The sequence below is a fragment of the Metopolophium dirhodum genome, chromosome 9 (genome assembly GCF_019925205.1).
Source record: "Metopolophium dirhodum isolate CAU chromosome 9, ASM1992520v1, whole genome shotgun sequence".
NCBI classification, from domain to species: Eukaryota; Metazoa; Arthropoda; class Insecta; order Hemiptera; family Aphididae; genus Metopolophium; species Metopolophium dirhodum.
In genome coordinates, this window is record NC_083568.1 from 22,727,170 (window position 1) to 22,749,924 (window position 22,755).

Consider the following 22,755-nt stretch of genomic DNA (forward strand, 5'->3'; position numbering starts at 1 on the left):
GATAATACGATGAATATTCCGTGGTATGAACAAAATATATGATGAAGTATGAACTCTTGCCTCCATATAATCTGCAGTCTGCACTCTCAGCACCAACCATGGTTCACAGTGGGTATTATAATAAGTCCAACCATGGTACATTACATTAAATGTACAGTATTTTAAAATCTACTTTGTAGATATAGCAGTGCTCGATTTGGTGGCATTTTTATCAACAATTTGTCTTTGGATACCTACAGTAAGTACCTACCTGTCTTAAATTAACTTGTATTTTTTTTTTTAATTGATTAGGTATTTATAAATATTTTTTATCTGATTTGAAAAGAGTACCTATTAGTGTGGGTGTGGGGGCATAACCCCATCGTCACAATAACGTTTAACAAGAAATGGGGACGTTCTTTTTTTTAAAAGTAAAAAAGTCCTTTAATTTTGCCAAGTCGAGCACTGAGGTATAAAATGTTTATTACGCGGTGTACCCAATCAGTTATGTTATAATATATTTTATGTAAAGATTAGAGGGTGTTCACCTCCTTTTCTTCAACAATACAGGATTTTTGAAATTTTTGAATATAGGGGGTAGGTACCGAGTACAACCGGGATTTATTCATGGGGGGGGGGGGGGGGTCTAAAAATGTATTTAATTACCTAAAATTGTATGATAATGTCAGGGAATCTTTAAAAAATAAATAAAATACTATGGACCCCGGAGTCCACCCCCCTATGTGCGCCACTAGTAGGTACGTCTTAAAATACGTACCTAATTTATTATATGGATGAAAAAAATAAACTTTTAGATAACAAACAATATAGGTAGCAAAGTAACTTTTTTCAACATTCATACTTGCTTTTAATCCTCAGCAAAAATAAAAGTGTATCTTGGCATCTTGCTCAGCTTTTCTCATCGAATAATTTTACTTTTATAGTTACACAGTATAGGTAATAGGTATCACTAGATACACGTTTTTGAGAAACTGAGAGCAAAATTCACTTATTATAATACAAACAAAATATAAATACTCGTACTATTCCCAACTTGTCCACTAATCTAAGAAAGTAATATTTTACGTTTAACGACAACTAGAACGCAAATAGAAAATTCCATTTAAATTTTGTGTGTTAGAAATTGTATACACGAACACGATCATATTATGTTTGTCAAACATTTTAAAATTGAAAACGCTGTTAATAAATCTAAGTAAATACATATTTTATATATTAGCTTAGATATATAAAACGTAATTTGATATTACTTTTTCGTGAATTCATGTATTTGTTTTTTATGGTTTGAACTGTGTGTTTTATTATTACTTTTGAGTTTTGTTACTTATTGTTGCTGCAATTGGACCGTATTTGTAATGAATTCTTATTATGTATATAATATGCGGGCAGGTCAAAATTTCATATTACAAAAGTGTTTTGGATTTCACGAGAATCATAATATGAGAATGTGATGTTCACGTTTTTGCAATACACATATTTTATGATTACGGTATACACACATATTTTATTAACTTTTGTATTTTCAATATAATTTACAAGATGGTAATGTACTTTTATACCAGTTTAATATCATTTTGCGTCAAATTGATCATGCATCTGATATTATAATGTTTTGCGTGTAATTGTTTGACTTTAAAAATATTTATGTTATTAAACATCAGTTTAGGTCAGTGTAGATATCAAATTATGAATTTTATATATTTTTAAATATTTATTAAATTTAATAACAACCATTAATGTGACACAAATAACAAACACTGAAACACATAAATAATGCTAATGGTTATAAACATATAACTTAAAAGGTATCTTACTAATTAATGTCGAAATGTAAATGTTTAATCATATTATATAAAACAGATATATTTATAGTCGTAAATGGTAAATCGTAACGTATATTACATACAATCAATGCACGATGAAACATATTTTATTTTACTGTTATAATATTAAAATAGTGTATAAACAAGATGAGAAGTCTTATGACAGTTTATATGTGTAATGAATTTTCGAAGTATTAAATGTGTTAATAGATTATAATATTATAATTTACATGTAAATATTACCCTTACATTTTTAAATATTATTATTTTTAAGATAATTTGTACATATTTTTAGATTTTTTTTTGTTTATTTTGTCATGAAAATTAATAATGTAAAAACTTTAAAAACTTTCATCTCACTACTTATTTTGTAACATATTGCTTTGGTCCAATTAGTTGTTTAACACGTACAATAATCTCATATTAACGATTTTATACTGATTATTTTGTAATTTTTAATTGGTACCTACCTTCATACATAAAAAAAAACAAACTAAATCAAGTAAAAGCTTAACGTAGCAGTTATAGGTAGGTTCAAATACGCACAGTTGTAGGTGCGCAAAGTCAAAAAATATAAATTACATTAATAGGATATTATTATAGGCGTATTCTGTATAATATAATAATATTTTACAGTATTACTAATATATTGCTACAGGACGGTCGCATAATATACAATATATTTTACTTCAAAACTATAAACACATTTTAATCGTACAATTATTAGATAACACGGAGTGGTCTGTTATAGAATAATTTTATATTATAATTAAATATACTGTATAATATTAACTGTAAACATTATTTAATATAATAATATGGTAGGTAATAATATGATAAATTATAGGTAACATTACATCGAACAAACTTGCACATCAGATTATTTCATTATTGCTAAATAGATATTAATATGTACTATTAAGTTTAATATTATGATACATTTGAAAATTTCTTCCACCGTATTGATTATACTATCATAATATTATGTGTGTCAGAAAGATTTTGTACTTTTTCTTCGACTTTGCAATTTAAAAACAATTTTCAATCTACAGATAAGAAAAACCATTAAAATTTTTTTTTAAGAGGCTTGGTTTTATTTGTCTATAATACAATCAGTGTTCATTTCATTCGTTTATACAAATCAGTATTCAGTTCATACGTGACGCAATTATTGACAAAGTATTTACATGCTTAAACTTTACTCGATACCTAGTATAGAAGTTGTATACATAATATATACACTAATGCTGTCGTTGTAACAAGGTGAAATCTCATACCCACGACACCTCACGTCATACTCGATCAATGCACACATATGTTGTCATGTATTGTGGTGCCAACAGCAGATGTGCAGATCAACCCATCAATGATAAAATTATTTAAGCAGATTTGGCAGATGACTACCTACACATATAGTGCCCCACGATGAAAATCCATTAAATACTTCATCTAATCTGTAAGTAGGTACAGGGACACATTAACCCACTTTCACCCTCTTATTGGTTTAACCCTGTCTCAGAAAATGTAAGTTAACGAAACAAAATCTGTACAAACACAGTTTACTCCCCCGAAATTCACTCAAACGGGACTACCACCAACACCAATGATATAAGCAACTCGCTAACACAGAACCTATACATACATGGAAACACATAATATGGGACACGTACATGTTAAACCAAAACGCTTACTAACGTAAATACTTACTAACTAATAACATCCTTCCCGGCATAAATCCAGCAACCTAATAACAAAGATACAATATTATTATAAACACACACACGCAATACACGCTCAGCTAAAACCAAAACACAGAGATATTATGATGGCCAATAAGGAAGGTATACCCAATTACAGATAGTATTATTAGTTAAGTGCATTTAATTACCGACGATTTTCAATCGTACAATAATATAACATGATGATAAACATTCCTGTACAATATTGGGTTAGGTACCTAGCTACTTATTAACATATAGTAGGTATATTGTACAAAACTGTCAGATGAGTTCTTATAGATATATATTACGAAAAACTTCATAATCACCTCATTATTTCATTATGTGTAATATAACAAATATCCATATCCCTCGTAGTTCTTTTTATAGTTATGCCCAAAATGATACAGTCAATACAGAGTCACAGATGTAGCCAATCATCATCCCTCATTTGTTAATTATTATTACTCGTGAATCGTGATGTTAATACTTATTTTACTCTCTCTCGTCATATGCGTAACTAGAACTGTTTATTTTTTTATTTTTGAGGGGTCTAAGCAAGCCACTGTGGCACCTAGTCTCTCACTAAGAGTCAAAATGTATGAGTTTCAACAGAAATATCTGTATTTTATAATTTCACAAGACATACCTATACACTATACAGTACAAAATCTGAATTTATTATAACAGATTACCGAGTACATAAAATAAAACTCGTAAACACATTTTCACACGTAGCATAGACTAATTTACGATAGTGTTTAATGATATTTTGAATTAGGTATATATTAAAATTCTACATTTAAGACGTAGTTACTTTTATAGATGAGAAAAAAGTAAATATTTTTCTTTAATTATTTTAAACCAAAAATTGACTTTCCATAAAAATTATAGTTACATCTATTTACTCGAGTTTTTTATGTTTGTAATAATTAAAATATTCAATAATATATTAATATAGGTACACAATAACATAAACATGTTACATGTATTCGAACTTCAAAACATAATAAATTTACGTGAAATAAGGATGCTCAATTCAAATATTTTTTTAACGAATGAGTAAAAATAACACATAGATAATATAATAATATAATATACATTTTACACACTTTTTTTTATATATTAATATTTATAATAATAATATAAACTTGTAGATTACTTATTTTAACTTAAGGATTCACAATTTTGAAAATTCGAAAGACATTAATTTATAACTTTGTTTATTATATTTACATAATATGAGATGGACAGACAATGGATAATAAAATCTTTTATTGCATTCTCTTATAAATTACCGATTTTTTAAACTTGTTTAGTTTGTCAAAACGATTTCAACTGCAGGATTTAACTGATATTAATGTACCTAAAATGGTAAAAAAATGTTGTGCGATGTATCTATCTATATTTAACAGACAATCAAAAGATAATATTATTATTCGTAACTCACATGTACGATAACAATTTACATTAACCAACCGAAGTCTAGGTTTGATATATTACTTATTACAAAATGTTTTTAAATAAATAAGAGTTTAATTGAATTTGTACAATACCATATATTTATATCGTTGTAAAATGAAAACTAAAAAAAAAAACCAAAATAAAATGTTTTGAGTAAGTAGATAGTTAATAGATAATTAGTTTGTTTGTATTATTGATTGATTAATTAAATTGCGTATATATGGGTAATTAACTTTTATAGTTAATTTTTTGTCATACTTACTACAAGTTTTAGTGTATTATATACGTAGGTACCTATTATATTACATAAAATATAATTGATAATTTTAATAAATTATTATTATCGTAGGTATGCTTAGTATTTTTAAATGTAACTTGCATGAATCTATTTTATTACATAATATGTAAGCCAGGGAACAAAAAAGTATTTATTTATATTATACATTTTATAAAAACGTTGACGGTTTAAATATTTGTTTAAAAAAATAACACTGGCCGAAGGAAGGCATCTGTATGGATATAAATATAAACAGATATAATGTATATTGTGATTTATATTTTAAAAGAAGTTTTTTTTTTTTTTATTGATATTGAGCCCGGCAACTATGGCTGTTAACTATTAGCAGGGGTTACGGTGGGTACGGTTGATACGGTTGATACGGTTGGTTCTCAACCCATGTATGTGTAGTAAGGATTTGCCACCTAGCACCCGGGGGGGTCACCCATCCGGGAACTAGTGGCACCGGCCAGTGCTGGCACTCAGAGAACATCAGTGACTCAGTTTATTATTTTTATTTTAATAAACTAAAAATGTCTGAAGGGAGGTATATAGATTAACTGTACAATATTATGCTGTTTAACCACTTTACGTTATAAAAGAGGAAAGTTGAAACAAGTGTGTCTCTGATTAAATATTTAATTATTTCATGCTAAACTTTTTGCATTTGTAAAAATAGGTCACCAAGTGCCAAATTAGGAAATGCAGAGTTTTTTCATTATTAATTATTTACGACAGTAAGAGGTAACTTAACACGATAAAAAATAGTTTTTTCTTTTATTTTTTTGATATAAAATATGAATTTTAGTTTTTACTAGTGTAAAAACCTCGGCTGTATTACAATAACAGAATTACATTAATATTCTAAGCAATAATTTTTTCGTTTTAGTAAATTTCGTTTTTATCGGGTTCTGTGCGGTCATTTTATTGTAAATTGCGTTTGTTAGGTATTATAGAAATACGCAAACGAAGTATGAACACCTATGATCGGGTTGTGGCGTGAAAAACGGGACTAATATTTATAATTGTAATTGTAATATGTGTATATTTTATACTATAATAAATAATAATATTGTTGATTGTTATGCTATTATATTTTTTATTCGGCTGTTTGAGTTGGCGACGACGAGACTCGACAACAGTCAGAGATTTGTTTAATTATTTAAGGAAAAGGTCGCGCACACTGCGCGCTGTCATACCGCACAGACCAACAATGAAATATCGTCGACGAATATATTATATAATAATAATAATTATATTATGATACAAGATAGAACTATGGTCTTTCGCCGTGCTATCAATAAAATCACAAGTGTCACCACCGCCAGAAATGTATTGTGACTGTGCTGAAGGAATTTACGGTTTAAGTTTTGAATTCACGCCATTGGTGACCACGGGAAACTTTTAATTGACACTATTGTAATATTATTATTTTCTTTTAGCCTTAACGGTAAAATTATTATAATACATTGTGTAGGCATAATAATATGTGAACAAATAATAATAATATAGTCACCAGTTGCGCGCACACACAGCAGTGTTTAGGTCTGCGTGCAGCAGGAGTTTCGCAGTGTCTGTCAGACTAGGAAGTGTTTTGCTAATTTTTAAATGACATAATATATTATAAATCACTTGCACCAGCGCTTACCTAGAAGAACGATTTTCTCTCTACATAATAATATTATATAATATTACATAGTTTATTTGAACATCAACTTTAACCGGCTCGGTTCGATGTGTCTGCACCTTTGCACCACCACCCCTTGTTTTTAAAAGCCGACACCCCTATATACCCGTTTTTCGTCTGTCCAGTGCTCCGATGCAGATCGCCGCGTATATTTTCGGGGAGAAAAATTAGCTATATTATAGGCACATATACATTGTTTTTTTTTTTTTTTTGTTTTTTTTTATCAATCTATAGAACGATTTGTTCGGTACGACAACCGTTGCCACCATTGCCGCCACTTCCGCCGTTGTTCTGGAGCAGAGCTATGGTCGCCGGATTCATGTAGTGCACTTCGGAAACGTTGCTGTAGTTGTACATGTTCTGCTGGCCGAAGGCCGCGGTCGCCGTGGCCGTCTCATTGCGAGACTGCTCGTACCGACGGCGCAGGCACGGTGGACACCACGGCGGCGACTTGGGCCAGCAGCTCTGCAGCGTCTTCTGGAACGCCACCCGGAACTCTCGGTTGAAGTACGCGTAGATAAGCGGGTTGAGGGCCGAGTTGAAGTAGCCCACCCAGAACACGAGCACCGTCACCCACCGGGGCATCCACGAACCACCTTCCAGCAGCGAGCTCATCATGTACCTGCAGCAATCGCATTCACGAGTTGATGAGTTATATATGTCATATAGTTTATAATATATATAGACCATGCTATGAAATACCTGTATACGATTTTATTGCAATAACTAATAATTATTATTATTAAGATTGTCATATTATATGAGACAGGGGAAAGGGGGGGGGGGATGGTGCACTTTGAAAAATAGATCCCGAAAAATATTGTCTACCAACGTCTGGGATAGGTCCCACTCCCACGCACAACATGCAACTCTCAAACGCGGTATATAACTCGGCAAACGTCAAAACGAATAATGTACGCCATAATATTAGGTACCTACCTATATTATTATAAAGCGAAATTTGAAAATAAATCTTTATTTCTTCGTACGTTAGATATTGCCCAGGAAGGTAGTGTTTTGTGTATTTAAAATTAATTATTAATCAACATATTTAAATTATTATGTATTTATGTCTATATAAGAGGAGACCCAAAGTGTGGGTTTCGTCATGGGAGAATATTAGCCGTATGGTTATTAGTTTTGTATACCTTCGCGTTAATCCATTACCTAGTATTATAATATTATGTTAATGATGAATTTATTTTCAATCAATTATATGATAAACATATAGGCACACGGGAAGATGTTAGGAATACCAAATTATATTGAAAATATCAACTAAATATTTGTGTTCTTTTATAAATAATAAAGAAGCGGTAAGTTTATTCTGCAGGATGTAATGTAATTGGGAAAGACTTTCGAAATCACTTAGACGGTGAAACGAGTAAACTTAGTTCATCGATTTAATCTCAAAAATATACTCAACATTCAAAGGCGATTATTTGAAATATTATAATTTATAACAATTGGACTTTTGAAACGTCAGTAGGAATACGTTTTGTATTTTGTATTATTTATATTTACTAACTGTAGTAAGCAAAACAATCCAAATGTAGTTTTAAACGTTGCAGATGTAGAAAATGGAAAGTAAACTGAAATATTTTCAATATTAATTCAATAATATAATTTAAGGGTGACTGGTGGAGGCGGGAATAAATTATCTAATAAAATAAATGTCGATAAAATAACGAATATAAAAGATTCATATTCTTTTTTTATTGTTTTGTCATTGCATTAGTCATGAAATATGTATGAAATATACCTACTTCTTATTTGAAATTTGTTGCGTTCTACGCTAACCAAGACAAAAAATATTTTGCACACTTAGGAAGCGACCAAACGAGTAAAATATGAGTGAAAGTGTGGTGGGCCACTGTAACTTGAAAACAAAAAACTCCGCTCAAGTTCTAAAGTATAAAAAAAATAATAATATACACACGCACGCACGTACATTATAATGATCGCGGTGCTTGATAATTTATAATCACGTCGTAGCCGTTTCTCCGCTTCTTTATCCTCACTGGATGATTTGGTAAAAAGAGGACAATAATAGAATATGAACATTAAAAGCAACGTATGTGGAATATCAGACGTTATCTATAAGTAAGTTATTACTCTTCGTAAAATTCAAACCTCAGCCAAACATCTTGTACCTACACAGTGTTGCAACTCTGGGGGTATTTTTGTAAAGGAAAATGTGGTTTACTCTGCTACGATAGCCTTTAGAACAATTATTATCATTATTAATGATGCCTTTATATTATCTAATACCTACGTTTTTATTCCGTTTTCATTTATGCAGCGGAAACCACTTAAGAGTTTATCTTAGTTTAGTATATATTATTATAGATCTTGAACATCTGGAAATCATTATTTTTATCCTACAATTTTTTTAATTAAAATCCCCTCGGTTTTCGTTGAGACGTTTTTAAAAATCGTATTACCGTCGAATGGATTCGTTTTGGAAATATAAGTATTACAAGTAATGTTGTACATGTATAGGTAGGTAAATAAATAAACAAACTTAAAAAACAAAAAAAAGTCTGGATTTTTCATTTGGTTGACTTGCTTTAATAATATAGATAACTGCACCGGCTGCGTAAGGGTCAGGTTATTAATGTTAATGTCAAGCGTGTTATCTAGAGGGCACATAAAATAAATGGTACACTACTAATCGGCTGTTTAACTTTTAACTAGTAGCTAAAGTTTACATTTGTAATCGATAAGAATTTAGAGAAAACAATGTAGTATATAAATACAACACACAACACATTTTATTTTGTTCTTACATCTTATATTATATATTTTTGTTTTTAATGCCCAACTTTTGAGAAATAGACATGGAAAAAAATGAAAAATCCATTTGGAAATATTAATCTACATCATTATGTGTTTTGTTTATAAATGGTATACAGCGTGAATAAATAAAAATAGGATACTGGAAAATTGTGTTTCTATTTTAGCGTACATTTTATGCGTAGGTTTTTTTTCCGTATAGTTTTACTGATGTTGGCCTAGAACAAGTTGTCAATAACGAGTGTTCGTGCATTGATGTTAAACAAATTCGATACCAAGTTCATTGAAGTGAAACGTCGAATCAACATTGAACACGGGAAATCGTTTTTGCAGTGATGTGCAGTGATGAAGGTAAACAGTAGAGGTAACTAAAAAAAACACGAAAAATCGATAGCGTTTATTTTAAAAATAAACTGAATAGGTACGTGTCACGTGTTAGGCCGCGAGTAGCAGAGTTATTGATTTTACGATATTTAAAGTGTGAATTTTTTTTACAAGAATAATTTTTTTTCACTAGCTGAAAAACTTACAAGTTTCAACACTATAAATTAGAACCGAATTATTTAATTGTAAAAATGTCTATGTTGTAGACAAAATAACGAAAAACTGTGAAATAAGCATCCACATTAAAACATTTGGGCGTTTTTCGGGTAAACTGGTATCTGTTCAGAATGATTTCTAAATTAAATAATTTATCATTGCTTCACAGTTTGTAACATCCACTTCAATGGTTAGAGAAATGGGATCACGTGTAAATAGATTAAATTCTAAAAGTCGTTGGAGAATATCAAATGGCTATTAAATAGTTAGTAGGTATAAGTACTTAATGAATAATAAATAATTTTTTCATTGATTCGACATTGATACTGCACGCAAAGAAAATAATATTATAAAAATAGTACTACCTAATAAATGTATTGCACAGTAGGTGTGAAAAATGAAAATGTATATTGATTTCTTGGCATATCTACCTATACTCAGATATTTCACTCTCTATTTACATTATAATATTATATCTATATATTTTTATACTAGTTGAAACTTTATTAAAATATGATTCTGAAACTTTTGTACTTATAAATATACGTTTATAATATTTTTGACGAGGTAGACTTAAAAAGAGATGTCTAGGGTTTAACGAAATTAATATGCAGATAATATCACATATTATTATGTGGAGTGGCGTGTGAGGTATGATGGCGTTCGGTGTGATGAGAGATGGGTCGGGTCGCCAACTTAATATGGCTGCAATGAGAGAGGTGGTGAAGGATATAATATTTTTTGACGTGGGATCCGAAACTCAAATGCTGTATTTCAATAGTTTTTGTATAGAAAAGTGCTTCAAGTGTTCTGAACTAATCGAGATGATATTCTATATTTTAAAAATAAAAATAAGAGGTTTTTGTTACACAACCCTTAGCTATTAATTATTATAATATAGGGGAGGTACATACAATATGTGATATTTCCTAGTTTAAGTACTGATAAAACTATATCATTAAAGTTTTATATACCTAATTGTTGTAATTATAAAATACCTAGGAAATAGTATTATTTATGTCACAACGCTGGTACATAAAAAATCCATTGTAATGGAAAATATAGTATGGTCGATACTATATTAACGTATACCTTTACAACTTTTTTCATTAATTTCGCTTGGGCTGCACGCACGTATATATAACAATTTTTTTTTACGGATGTTCAATGAATTTTGTTGTTAGTTGTTGCTTACGAGTGAAAACTGTTTCATCGTAACTGTGTATCGCTGTCTCCCGCAGTGTGAAATATATAACCAATATTGGAAACACCTGCCCGGACTTGTAATATTAAATAATTTTTTCGAGTGCGGTAAAAAATTCGCAGATGCACCCGATGGTTCCTGAAGGCACGAAAAACGTACGTCGAGTACTATACCGGTACAAGTTATTAAATGAAAAAAAAAACATTTAAAAAAACTCCGGGACAAAGCAAAAGAGGTACGGTTTTATGTGAAAAAAAATGTATATAATAACTTATCATGTAGGTATATTATATAGTTTAATACATAATATCATATTATAATATTCACCATGTAAAAAAAGGTAGCCAACACGCCAGGAACGCGGACATAATGATGCCCAAGGTGCGGGCCGCTTTCCGCTCCCTTTTCATTTTGTTACTCGAGGCAGCTGGTCGAAAAGCTCCCGAGTCCGGATCCGTTTCCACGTCGACGTCCTTCACCGCATCCGAAGTCGACAGCGCTCCGAGTGCGCTTATGCCGTTGATCTGTAGGTGCTTGTTCAGTAACGCGGCGGCCACTTTGCTCCTGGAAACGGCAAAAAAAAAACACAAAAAATAAATACTTATACAAACTTTTTTCGGATCAGTGGCGTATGTAGCCGGGATTTTGATTTTTCTTGCATGGGGGGGGGGGGGGGGGGATGATAATTTTTTATATAAGGAATAGGCTTAATTAGTAGTATCCCTCATAAAAGTAGTGTTCGGCATATAATATTATGCCGATGCCGCAGGTATATAACATTTTAGACTTTTGCGGCAACTTCTATAATATTATACAAATTACAATTTGAATACACGGTTACCTATATCTTACGTAATACGTTCACAGAACGTTGAAAGCATTTTTAAATTTTCTTGAAATGTAGGGTCGGGCTACAGCCCTATAAGCACCGCTATAGATACACGTACACCCCTAGCTGCTATATATACAGGATAGGTACCTTGTATGGAGTTCACGGTTATTTTTGATGAGGCATGATAGAAAAAACACAGTATTGTTGTTATGATACTCTTCACTTCATATAAAACGTTTTGTCAAACGTAATGCGTTTGGAGACCAAATTGTTAAGAAAAAAATATATATTTTTCTAAACAGAAAATGTGTTTTATGCCTGTTGGCTTTTTCGTCAAAGTGATTGAACAAATCGAGGTAGAGACGTGTTGACGTCATGGCGTTATCGAGATGAATTGCCATGACGTCAAAATGAATTCTTAAGTGTAACGGGGACAAGTTATATTCACTGTTGGTACTATCGTATTGAAAATGTTCTCATTAATGTTTTCAGACCATCTCGATTGGCCCATATATTAATCTAAAACGGGTAGGTAGCGAACATGAATACACGATTTTAGGAATTTAAATTTTCCTTATTTAGTTATTTTCTTTAAACATGATTTATGTTCATGTACCAGTACGGTTCATATTATCTGATAGCTTATGATGAGCTATTGCTATTTAATCCAGTCGAGCCGTTACGGAGGAGTGCGACCACTAAAACCATGAGATTTTTATATATTAGATTATAATAATTTTATAAAAGTGTAGATAATGTTTTAATGTATTTATTTTAATTATAAGTATACATACATTTTATGTAAATTGTATCCTTTTTAATCTGAATGCGTAAGACTTACACCGGGTAAAGTGAACTATTAATGTTATATTTAAAAAAATTATAGGTATACCTAATTGACTTATGAATGAAATTCAACTCATTTATATATATATACGTAGTATAATAATAAATTAGTAGTTAATTTCGCGCTTACCATATTTTATATTTTGAGATTTAGATTGAAGAAGTAAAAATTGTAATCGGTGACATAAAAATACAGTAAATTATTTAAAATGCACATTTTGCAGGTACGAAGATGTATAATGAAAATTAGTTTTTATGTTTTCGTACGCAGAGTAGGTAAGTAGGTTAATTTAAGATTAAGTATCCGGAAACTTTTACAAAATATATACTGATGCATCAATATGGTATATGGTATTTACACATTCATAAGAAGGCTGTCCTTATTTATTTATTTGGTTATAAGTCGCTGTTAATTAATATTTATGATTTTGTTTTTTTTTTAAATATCAAAAGTATATTTACTGAATTATCAAAATAACGATATATCTTAACTATAAATACAATTTAATTAGGCCACCACTTATAAATTATGATTTAATAATTAAAATTTTAAAATATTAAAATTTTTATCGATATCAAATTAAATTAAATTCTATTTTGCAGTAGGTATACGAAAAAGGTGTATTAACATTAGTTTGTATTTCAATTATTGTTATTAAGTTAACATAAACAAAATAAAGAAAGTAAGCAAATTTATTTTGAAAATATTTTTGAAATAATTACAAACTACAGTATATTATTTGTCAGTAAATATCTTAAACATTCAAATATACAGTTTAGTATAGCTCGCGGAAAAGATACAGTTATTTATGAAAAATACACAAATGATTTTCTTTTGTGTCAGATATTCTTTTCCAACATAATTTTATTGTGGGGAAAAACTCCGTACTTCGGTCCTTCAAAAGAAAGAGGAAAAAGAGAAATCCATATTATTTTATCCTGTGCAAATTATTTTCTCTGTCTACTTTTTGTTCTATTTCTTCGCGTGCAACAAAAGTATAGTAAAGTTGTATTTGATGAAAAATTATTTACAAAAAAGTATAATATCAATATATTATGAATAAGAATACTGAGATTTCGTACACTCTTTCTCTTTTTCATTCACTCTCAAAAAAATCTGTTTGTCTTAGTCCGCATGAAAGACTAGTTATAATGTATTTGCAGTAAATATAAATTTAAAATTTTTTTGTTGAGATAACAATATTAAGTCAGTTATCCTTAATCACTGTTATACAATTATGATTGTTGCATAATAAAATTAAAAAATTTCTATAATTATATTTCAATTTTTTTTAAATGTATTTATAAACAGTTCCATTAAATATATTTTATTATTTCCTTTCAAACATCCATATATTAAGTACCTACCACCTACGTTAAGTTTAAATCAATCTTAAAAAATGAAAAAAATGATTTTCCTCTTTATTATTTAGGTACAGATTATGATGATAGTTATTGTTTCAATTTGGTAAAAATATAACGCTTGTGAAGTGGCATGCCCAAAGCAGTGGCCTACTTAACGTTTAAAGTACCCTCCACTAATCAATTTTATTTGGCTTTTCTTTCGTAAAATATTTCTCGTACGAAATATGGATTAAAATAATTCCTAAAAAAAATTACTTAACTTTTTTTAAGTACAATTAAAAACATTTTATGTATTTATACAATTATAATATAGAATAATTTTTTTTTAATGAATATTTCGTGTTATTTAAAAGTAATATAATCTAAAATTTTTTTAAAATGAATAGATAATATACATTAATATAATTGTAAACGATTTGACTGTGATCGATTCCCAATCATTTTATAATAAAAATAATATAAACACATCTAATTCGATTATGTGAATAAACAATTTAATTCGTTTTATAAAATTACCTTTACCGCGATTTTATGGACAATATTGTGTTTGAAACAAAAATATTGAAACGCAGTTTTGAATATCGACTTGATAACTCACATAAATAATATTTACACCAGTCAATATTCAATGTATGGAAATGTAAATATTTAGAAATACCTTCCTACGTAGGTATATGAAATTAGTCAACACTAGAACTTTTATGCATAAAAAAAATATCTTTGAACAAACATATTATGTATATAAAATCAAACGAAAACAACAATACCACCTAGGTACAATGTACATATGTATATAATATCATAAAATATAGAAGGAGATTGGTTATTGTAACAACAATGCTTCCAATCAAGGTTGAATACAGGTAAATATAGATCAGGAAAAAATATGATTAAGGGCGTTTATACCCGGTTGAATTAACATTTTTTACTCTTTTCAATACTTTTGAAAATAAAATAATTGTCTAAACTAGTAATAATACAATAATGCATAGCAAATGTATTATCTATTATATTATAATACAGATTTTTTCAGCTTTTCGATAACCTTATATAATATTTGCAGCGAACGTCACAAATTTAATAAATTTATTTTTTGCTATTCTGTAGTAATCACAAACTTAAACCGTTATTAAACTCGATTTAAACATTTTCACATATCATAAATTTAATATTTATGGTGAATATAAACACGGTAATTTCGATTTAATACCCATTTTGAAAAGACATTTCTTTGCATAATATTTATATGGTATCGAGTCGACAAATGAATATAAAATAGCATAAAGTTGATTAAATTATTAATATGTAATGTAATTTATGAAAATGAAATAGTATGAAATGAAGAATCACCTTTTCATCAAGATTGTAACGAACAAATTAGAATTTAATAAAATATGTATTTCATAGCTCAAATGATTATTTAGTTGTAAACAATTTATAATTCTATTAAGGTAGAATACATTAGAGACATTTTCACTTTTTTTTTAAGAAATAATAAATGTAGAATCTTTTTTTTCGTGAATAATTTTACTATTTCACAAGCTTATTAAATAGGCACTATTAATTTCTTTGAGTTTTTTAATAACATTTATATTCAAACAGTTTTATTTTGATATTTAAAATGGGTTTTATAAATTTATAAAGTAATTAGTGAATAGTGAATACAGAGTAATAAATACATTTTATGTAATACAAAATTAATTGTTGTTTTTACTGCCACTTAAACATCAACAAACAATAAATTATTATTCATACAATTTGTCATCTTGTAAATTATTGTCATCGTTGGTATGTATTATATAATTGTTATTCTAAAAAATAAAATGTTTCAGATAGGTAATATCAAATGTAATTTGAATGTAATATTAATCCTTACGTTTTACACTTAAACCAAATTATATAATTATGTAAGTATAAAAACTCTTTTAAAAACCGAATATCTATGGTTTTTATTTACAGTGTTATTCCGAGGTAATAAATTAGTGTCCATTTTATAAGAAAAAAAAAACTCAATAAATTTAAAAAGTCAATGTATAGGCTACTATATGGTTGAATGCCTACGAATTTTTAATGAGATTCAAAATATTATATAATAACATACAGCTAAGTAAATATATAAATCTATTTTTCTGAATGTCAAGTCACAATATTCAATACTCAACAAATTGTACAAGCGAAGTTACGAAAAAATAATTTTGTATCTTTATGACTCGCATGAGAAAAATAATTTACAGAAAATAATGACTGTGTAATTGTATACAATAAAATATCTGTAATGTCTCAATCACTTTTTTATAGTTTTATACAAATCGGACGATTTTAAATTCAATAATTATTTAATCAATATTATACACATATGATATCATATAAGTTGTTTTAATTTTAAAGACAGACACTGAAATATCGTATAAACGTAGTCATGTGTGTGCTTATTAGTTATGGACGTAATAAAATACTTTTGGAAAGTTTCAAATTTATTAGCCAAACATTGTTTAAGTGGATTTTGTTTAATTCGGTCAATATTTAGGCTAAGGAGAATGTAAACACACCAAATCTTTTCCAACTCAAAGATGGGAAAAGTATCAATAGTTTATCTAGAAGAATCTATATTCCCAGACATCTACTATAAATCAAAATTTAGATGAACAGATAATGATAAATTATTGGCACGTACTAAATTTTAAGTATAGAGCCTTTGTAATGGCTTAAATAGCTGTTAAAGTGATAAGAAAATAGAGTACTATATTTTAGATACACCGGGTACTTTATTAGTGTTTATGACGATCAAATAGCAATTTTTTGATATCGCCTTGATTTATTATTTAATTATACTATTTGAATTTTCTGTTAAAATAAAGATAGTATAGGTTCGTATAATTTAATATGCACATATTTATCAATGTAATAAATAATATTGGTACAGTAAAGATTTAAATTCCATTGAACGCATAAATAAATTAATAATAATAAAAACAACTATAAAAAAACTAAACAAGAACGATGAAATCATAAAATATTCATCTTAAACCTTAAATTAATTATTATCTTGTTACATATTATGTTAGACTTCGTATGATAGTATTGTAATATTTTTCTGAATAATCCTGGTTCTCAAAATTTGAAATGTTAGAGATATTCAGTAATCTAATAATTTTAATTTTGTTGGATATTAGATCTGTTAAAAGTTTATGAAATGAGACTTAAATATGATTAATGCATATTTAACGTCTTAATTAAAAGCCAGAAAACGTATATTTACTAAAACTTTTATTTTTTTAATGACGATTTATATATTTCAGAACATTAATGCAAATTAATCTTGTCAATAGTTTATAGAGTTATAAATTACTTATCAGGTAAATCCTTAAAGAAAAACCAAATGTTTGTGACCATTTATTATGGATTCACCATGAACTATAGTTCCCCATTATTTTTTTTTATGAATTTATTGGATTGAAATAATTTGTATATAGGTCAGCTAGAATAGTGTAGTTTTATACATTTTGATAAATATAATATCAACAAATTATAACTTATCGTATCTATTTATCCTAAATAATATGGTGGTAGCAGTGCGAAATGATTTTAAAAATAATATATAAATAAAAACAAATCACTTTTATATTTGTATCAAAAGATTATGGTATAAAGTACCTTGTTAAAGTTGGGTTACTACAATTTTGTAACAGTGACAATAATCGGGAGTATAATATGAATGAAAAATAGGTTGAAAATAAAACGAATCAAATTAGTTGTAAAACATGCATTTTATTAGTTTGCATATTATTTCCAAAAGAATAAAACAATGTTTGTTACTTTAATTTTACTTCGAAATGTTCTTAATATACAATACAATAACGGAATTCAAATAACTAATAATGCTATTTTAAGAATTAAGCCTTAAAGTACTTATATAGCTTGGTCTTATAAATGTATACCTAATTAATTCTACAATCTGAAATGTCGCAATTTATAAATATTCAACAAAATATGGTTATTAAAAATTGAAGTCCATTTTCATTCTGTGATTTGACAGCAAAAACTGGGTTTTGATTATTGTACAGTATAATTATGTTTTTGAGAACAAACCCTTTTCGCATATTTTACTAATAGAAAATAATATAAAACAAATAGTAATTAAAGGAAATTTATCAAATTGGTTTTTCGAGCTATATGTTTAAATATGTATTTTCTTACTAAAAATAATAATCTAAACGTACAGTTCTATTACTAAAATAAATCACCAAAACCCATAAGTATTTAAACATATAGCTCGAAAAATCAATTTGATAAATTTTCTTTAATTACTATTCGTTATATATTATATTTGAATATGTATTATTTTAGTGGGTGCATGAACCACGGTATAAACAAGATCGGTAGCGCAATTGAGGGGCGATATGGCGGGAAAGTATAAAGGCCACGTCACAGTCAAAATATTCATTACTTTGTTGAGCTATTCCTATCTACGTACCTGCTCATACATTTCGTATTTGTATATTAAATATTATAAACTCGCTTTTTATTTCAGAAGACTGTACCGGTAGTTTATTTACTGTACACTATACGTTATTATCGGTGACATGTTTTCGTTCCACTTGAATTCAAAATTACCATAAGTAAATTGAAAAATGGCAAAATCCGCTTAGTTTTCATTCTAATCATGTGTCAGATATTTGAACGCCTATCAGACTGAAGAAAAATCGTTTATATTCACAACACATACCGATCCGTACGATTTAACGACACGGAAATAACGATAAGATGCTTACTTGTATACAGCCTATGATGTCATATCGTCATAATAAATTAACACGTTCAATATAACTGAAAACCCGGAAAACCGGGGAAAACTGTTTTTAATAACGTGCTTATTATAGTGTTTTACGTCTCCGCGTGCCAAGAAATAACTCCACGTTGCACCTACCTGCCGAGATATAGTCCTACAAGGCTCACAAAATATAGTAAAACTATGTGTATGGTATATCATATAAGTACCTATACAAAAAGTTACGAAGCGCATGCAAATAATACATATCAAAATAAGGGTTTTATTTTTCCAAGCGATGTTCCTATACATTTTAATAAATATATTGCATAATATTATTATAGAATGATAAGTTCCCTGTACGGGGCATGCCAAATGAAATACTTTTGTATTTTTTGAATGAGAATTAATCACGGTTTCCCCTAGTGAATAATCACCTGGTCCGTAATTAGGGTGGGTAATAGCCCCTCCCCGCATGGACTGAACTTTGGTGGCAATACAATATTTACTTAATATATTTAACGGTAACTATACAACTACTTTCACTAATCATAATGGCGTAATGTATTATTGTCGATTTGTGACTTGTGAGTGAAAATTAAAAAATGTTCTAAGTACTTATCATATTGTTATTGGAAATGGTGTGAAATAGTAAACGCATATACACACAATGGTACCGCACAATGCATATAAGAAACGAGTAAGGTCTTATACTTATCATTATATTTTATCATTTGTATCTATTTGTTTAACATTGCCCTTAACATAAGGGCACCAAAATTCTAAATACGGCTTAAGTAATTAGACTGAACGTGTTTTAAAATGCACCGACATAAAACGTTGTAGATTAACTTATCCAAAATTAAAAAATGATAGTCAATTATGTGTAACGACAAAAATGGCATGTTCAAATGACCTGAAACTTGAAAACTGATAGCGGGTATAGGTTGGTTAATGCGTGTACCCGGTAAGATGAAAGAGTATATTGAATAAGTTTCAGGTTTGTAAATAATTGTTGTTTCAAACGTATTTTTTTTATGAAACCCTTTAGACATTTTCCTGAAAACTGATTGATCGAACTTCGTTAGGGTTGGACACGTGAAGCTCGAATCTTTTTCCCTTAAGTTTTGGAAAAACTAATAAAACCATTTTTTTTTTTATATAGGTAGGTATATTAAATATCACTGAACTATAGTAAATACTCAGTTTCGAACAACCATTTTGTGTAATAACACACACCTCGTGCATAATGATTTTAAAACATTGCTGTGGCACTGTTCTTCTTGTAAAAACAGTGAGATGTTCTCAGTTGTTTATACTAATATTACTGAACGTGAAAAAATATTCAAATTGTGTTATCATATTTCATCATTATTCATAAATTAATGAAATTTAAATTCTTAATTATTTTAACGTGACTAGGTAATAATAATGATAATTATATAAACCCGTTCATTGTATAATTTAAACAAATAGCTATTATTCTGGTAGAAAAATTAAATTTACATTAAGTAAAAAAAAAGATGAATTATAATATTAATAAGAAAATAATAAATAAATAAAAGATACCTACCTAAATGTTATATATTTTATCATTTACTGACGACTAAGATGATAACCTCTTTGTGTAGTATTATCATCAATATTTAAATTGCATAAAACCATTTTGAAATATTTAAAGTTTTTTTTTCAATGTATTAAGCATACTTAGTCAATTAATGTAAAAAAGTTCTTAAATTATATTCTTAATTTTTCTACTTATTGCCACTTGTTTATACTTTATTTTGGCGCTGTTTTATAGTTTCAATATTTCTATTCTTCAAAGCGTATGGCGTTCGGCATTAAAACACATTGTCGTATGTATCCGAATCAGTTTTATTTTTATTATTGTCTCGTGAAAATGTTCATTTGGAATTTCGATTATCTTCAATCAACAAAGTCAACCTTTTTGGCACGTTAATGATTTCACTTGTCGGGACGAACGATCGACGCTCTCCGAGGGACTGCACTGCACCCTCTCGATGCCTCGCAAATCAAAAGTCATCATCTGTAGTTCTGTTTACCGTGAAAGTCTGCAATATTATTAGATCCCGCGATGAACAATAACTGTGGTTTTCAGCTCATACTCCACACACTATGTATGTGCGTTAGCTGATAACTTTGTATACTACAATCAAGTCTTCAACGTAAAACGCTAATTGCAGTTCTGTTGTTTTTGCACTAAAATCTATATGGGTGGATTTTTAATAATAATATGGTTAAAACAAATACATCGCGTTGATACATCATTTGGGAAGAATATTTGTATTTGTAGGTGCGGTATGATTTTACAGGAAAATAATTTGACACCTATCGTGTAAAAATGTGTAGACCTATATACATTTTTGAGTGATGTTATTAGATGGATACAATATTTTGAATAGTTCTATGGTTGTTTTGTACGTGAAAAATTGTTTGTTATCATTATTTTTGAATTATTGAGTTTGAGCTTGTTTTATTTATATCATGCACCGGAATTTGTAGCCCATCAAATGAAAAAAAAATAAATTACCTCATTTTTCACCTTAAATCCCGGAAAAATAAAACGTCGGGAACACTTACAAGCCTCATTCGATGGCCTAGACTGCGGGAGAAAATTCTATAAAATACGGACAGTTTACGCAAGCAATTACTTACACTTTCACTGCGATATCCACCATAAATAATTTAACACTCGTTGAATTTAACTTTAATGAAATACGGGCATACGGCGCTCAAGTCATATAATATAAGGCACGTCCGTTATTGGACTTATCATTTTGTGGTTTCGGATATTTTCATAACGGTTTTCGAATGACGGCGATGATATTATGATAAATTTTCAAACAAATATTACACGGTATACTATTTTATAAATATTTAAACACGAGCGAAATAATTTTGAAAAATATTAGTAAATATAATAAAATATTAATAATTGTTGATCCACTATGTACAGCTTGGTTAATGGTTATTATTACAGTGTATATATTATGTTAGTATGTTACCTATTTAATATACTATTATATTAATTGTCTCTTATTTGATTAACAAGTAAATTAATTTTTCGAAGCTCGAAAAACATTTTTTAATTTTAAAAATTTGCATTTATTCATTATACAACTTATTGCATCAAATTTAAAAATAACGTATAATTTTAATGCAGTATAATATTGTAAATGAAGAAATATTAAAATTTTTTTTATTTATAGTACCTACTTAATAATAATTTTAGTTGCCAAAGTGTGGTCTGAAAGTAAGAAATGTTATTCAGAAAAATTAATGTTGCTAAGGGACCTTTAAATTTTTTTTTGTCTTCCTTAAGTGGAACGCAATATTATGTTTAGAATATTAGCGTAAAATTGATTACGGTAGTTTATTTCGACTAAGGTTATAATTTTAACAAAAGCAGCTACG

At 28.6% G+C, this 22,755-nt stretch overlaps 1 protein-coding gene across 1 annotated transcript in view; it reads right to left on the reverse strand.

The window, feature by feature from the left end:
- Positions 1–1,870: 1,870 nt before the first annotated feature.
- The window catches only part of LOC132951861 (octopamine receptor beta-1R-like), a 119,166-nt gene continuing 98,281 nt past the window's right edge, over positions 1,871–22,755 (reverse strand). The window contains exons 3-4 of the mRNA XM_061023878.1: positions 11,837–12,073; positions 1,871–7,591 (exon numbers count right to left, since the gene is read on the reverse strand). Of these exons, the coding sequence (XP_060879861.1) occupies positions 7,198–7,591; positions 11,837–12,073 (631 nt within the window). The 3' untranslated portion in view covers positions 1,871–7,197. The remainder of the gene's footprint in view (positions 7,592–11,836; positions 12,074–22,755) is intronic.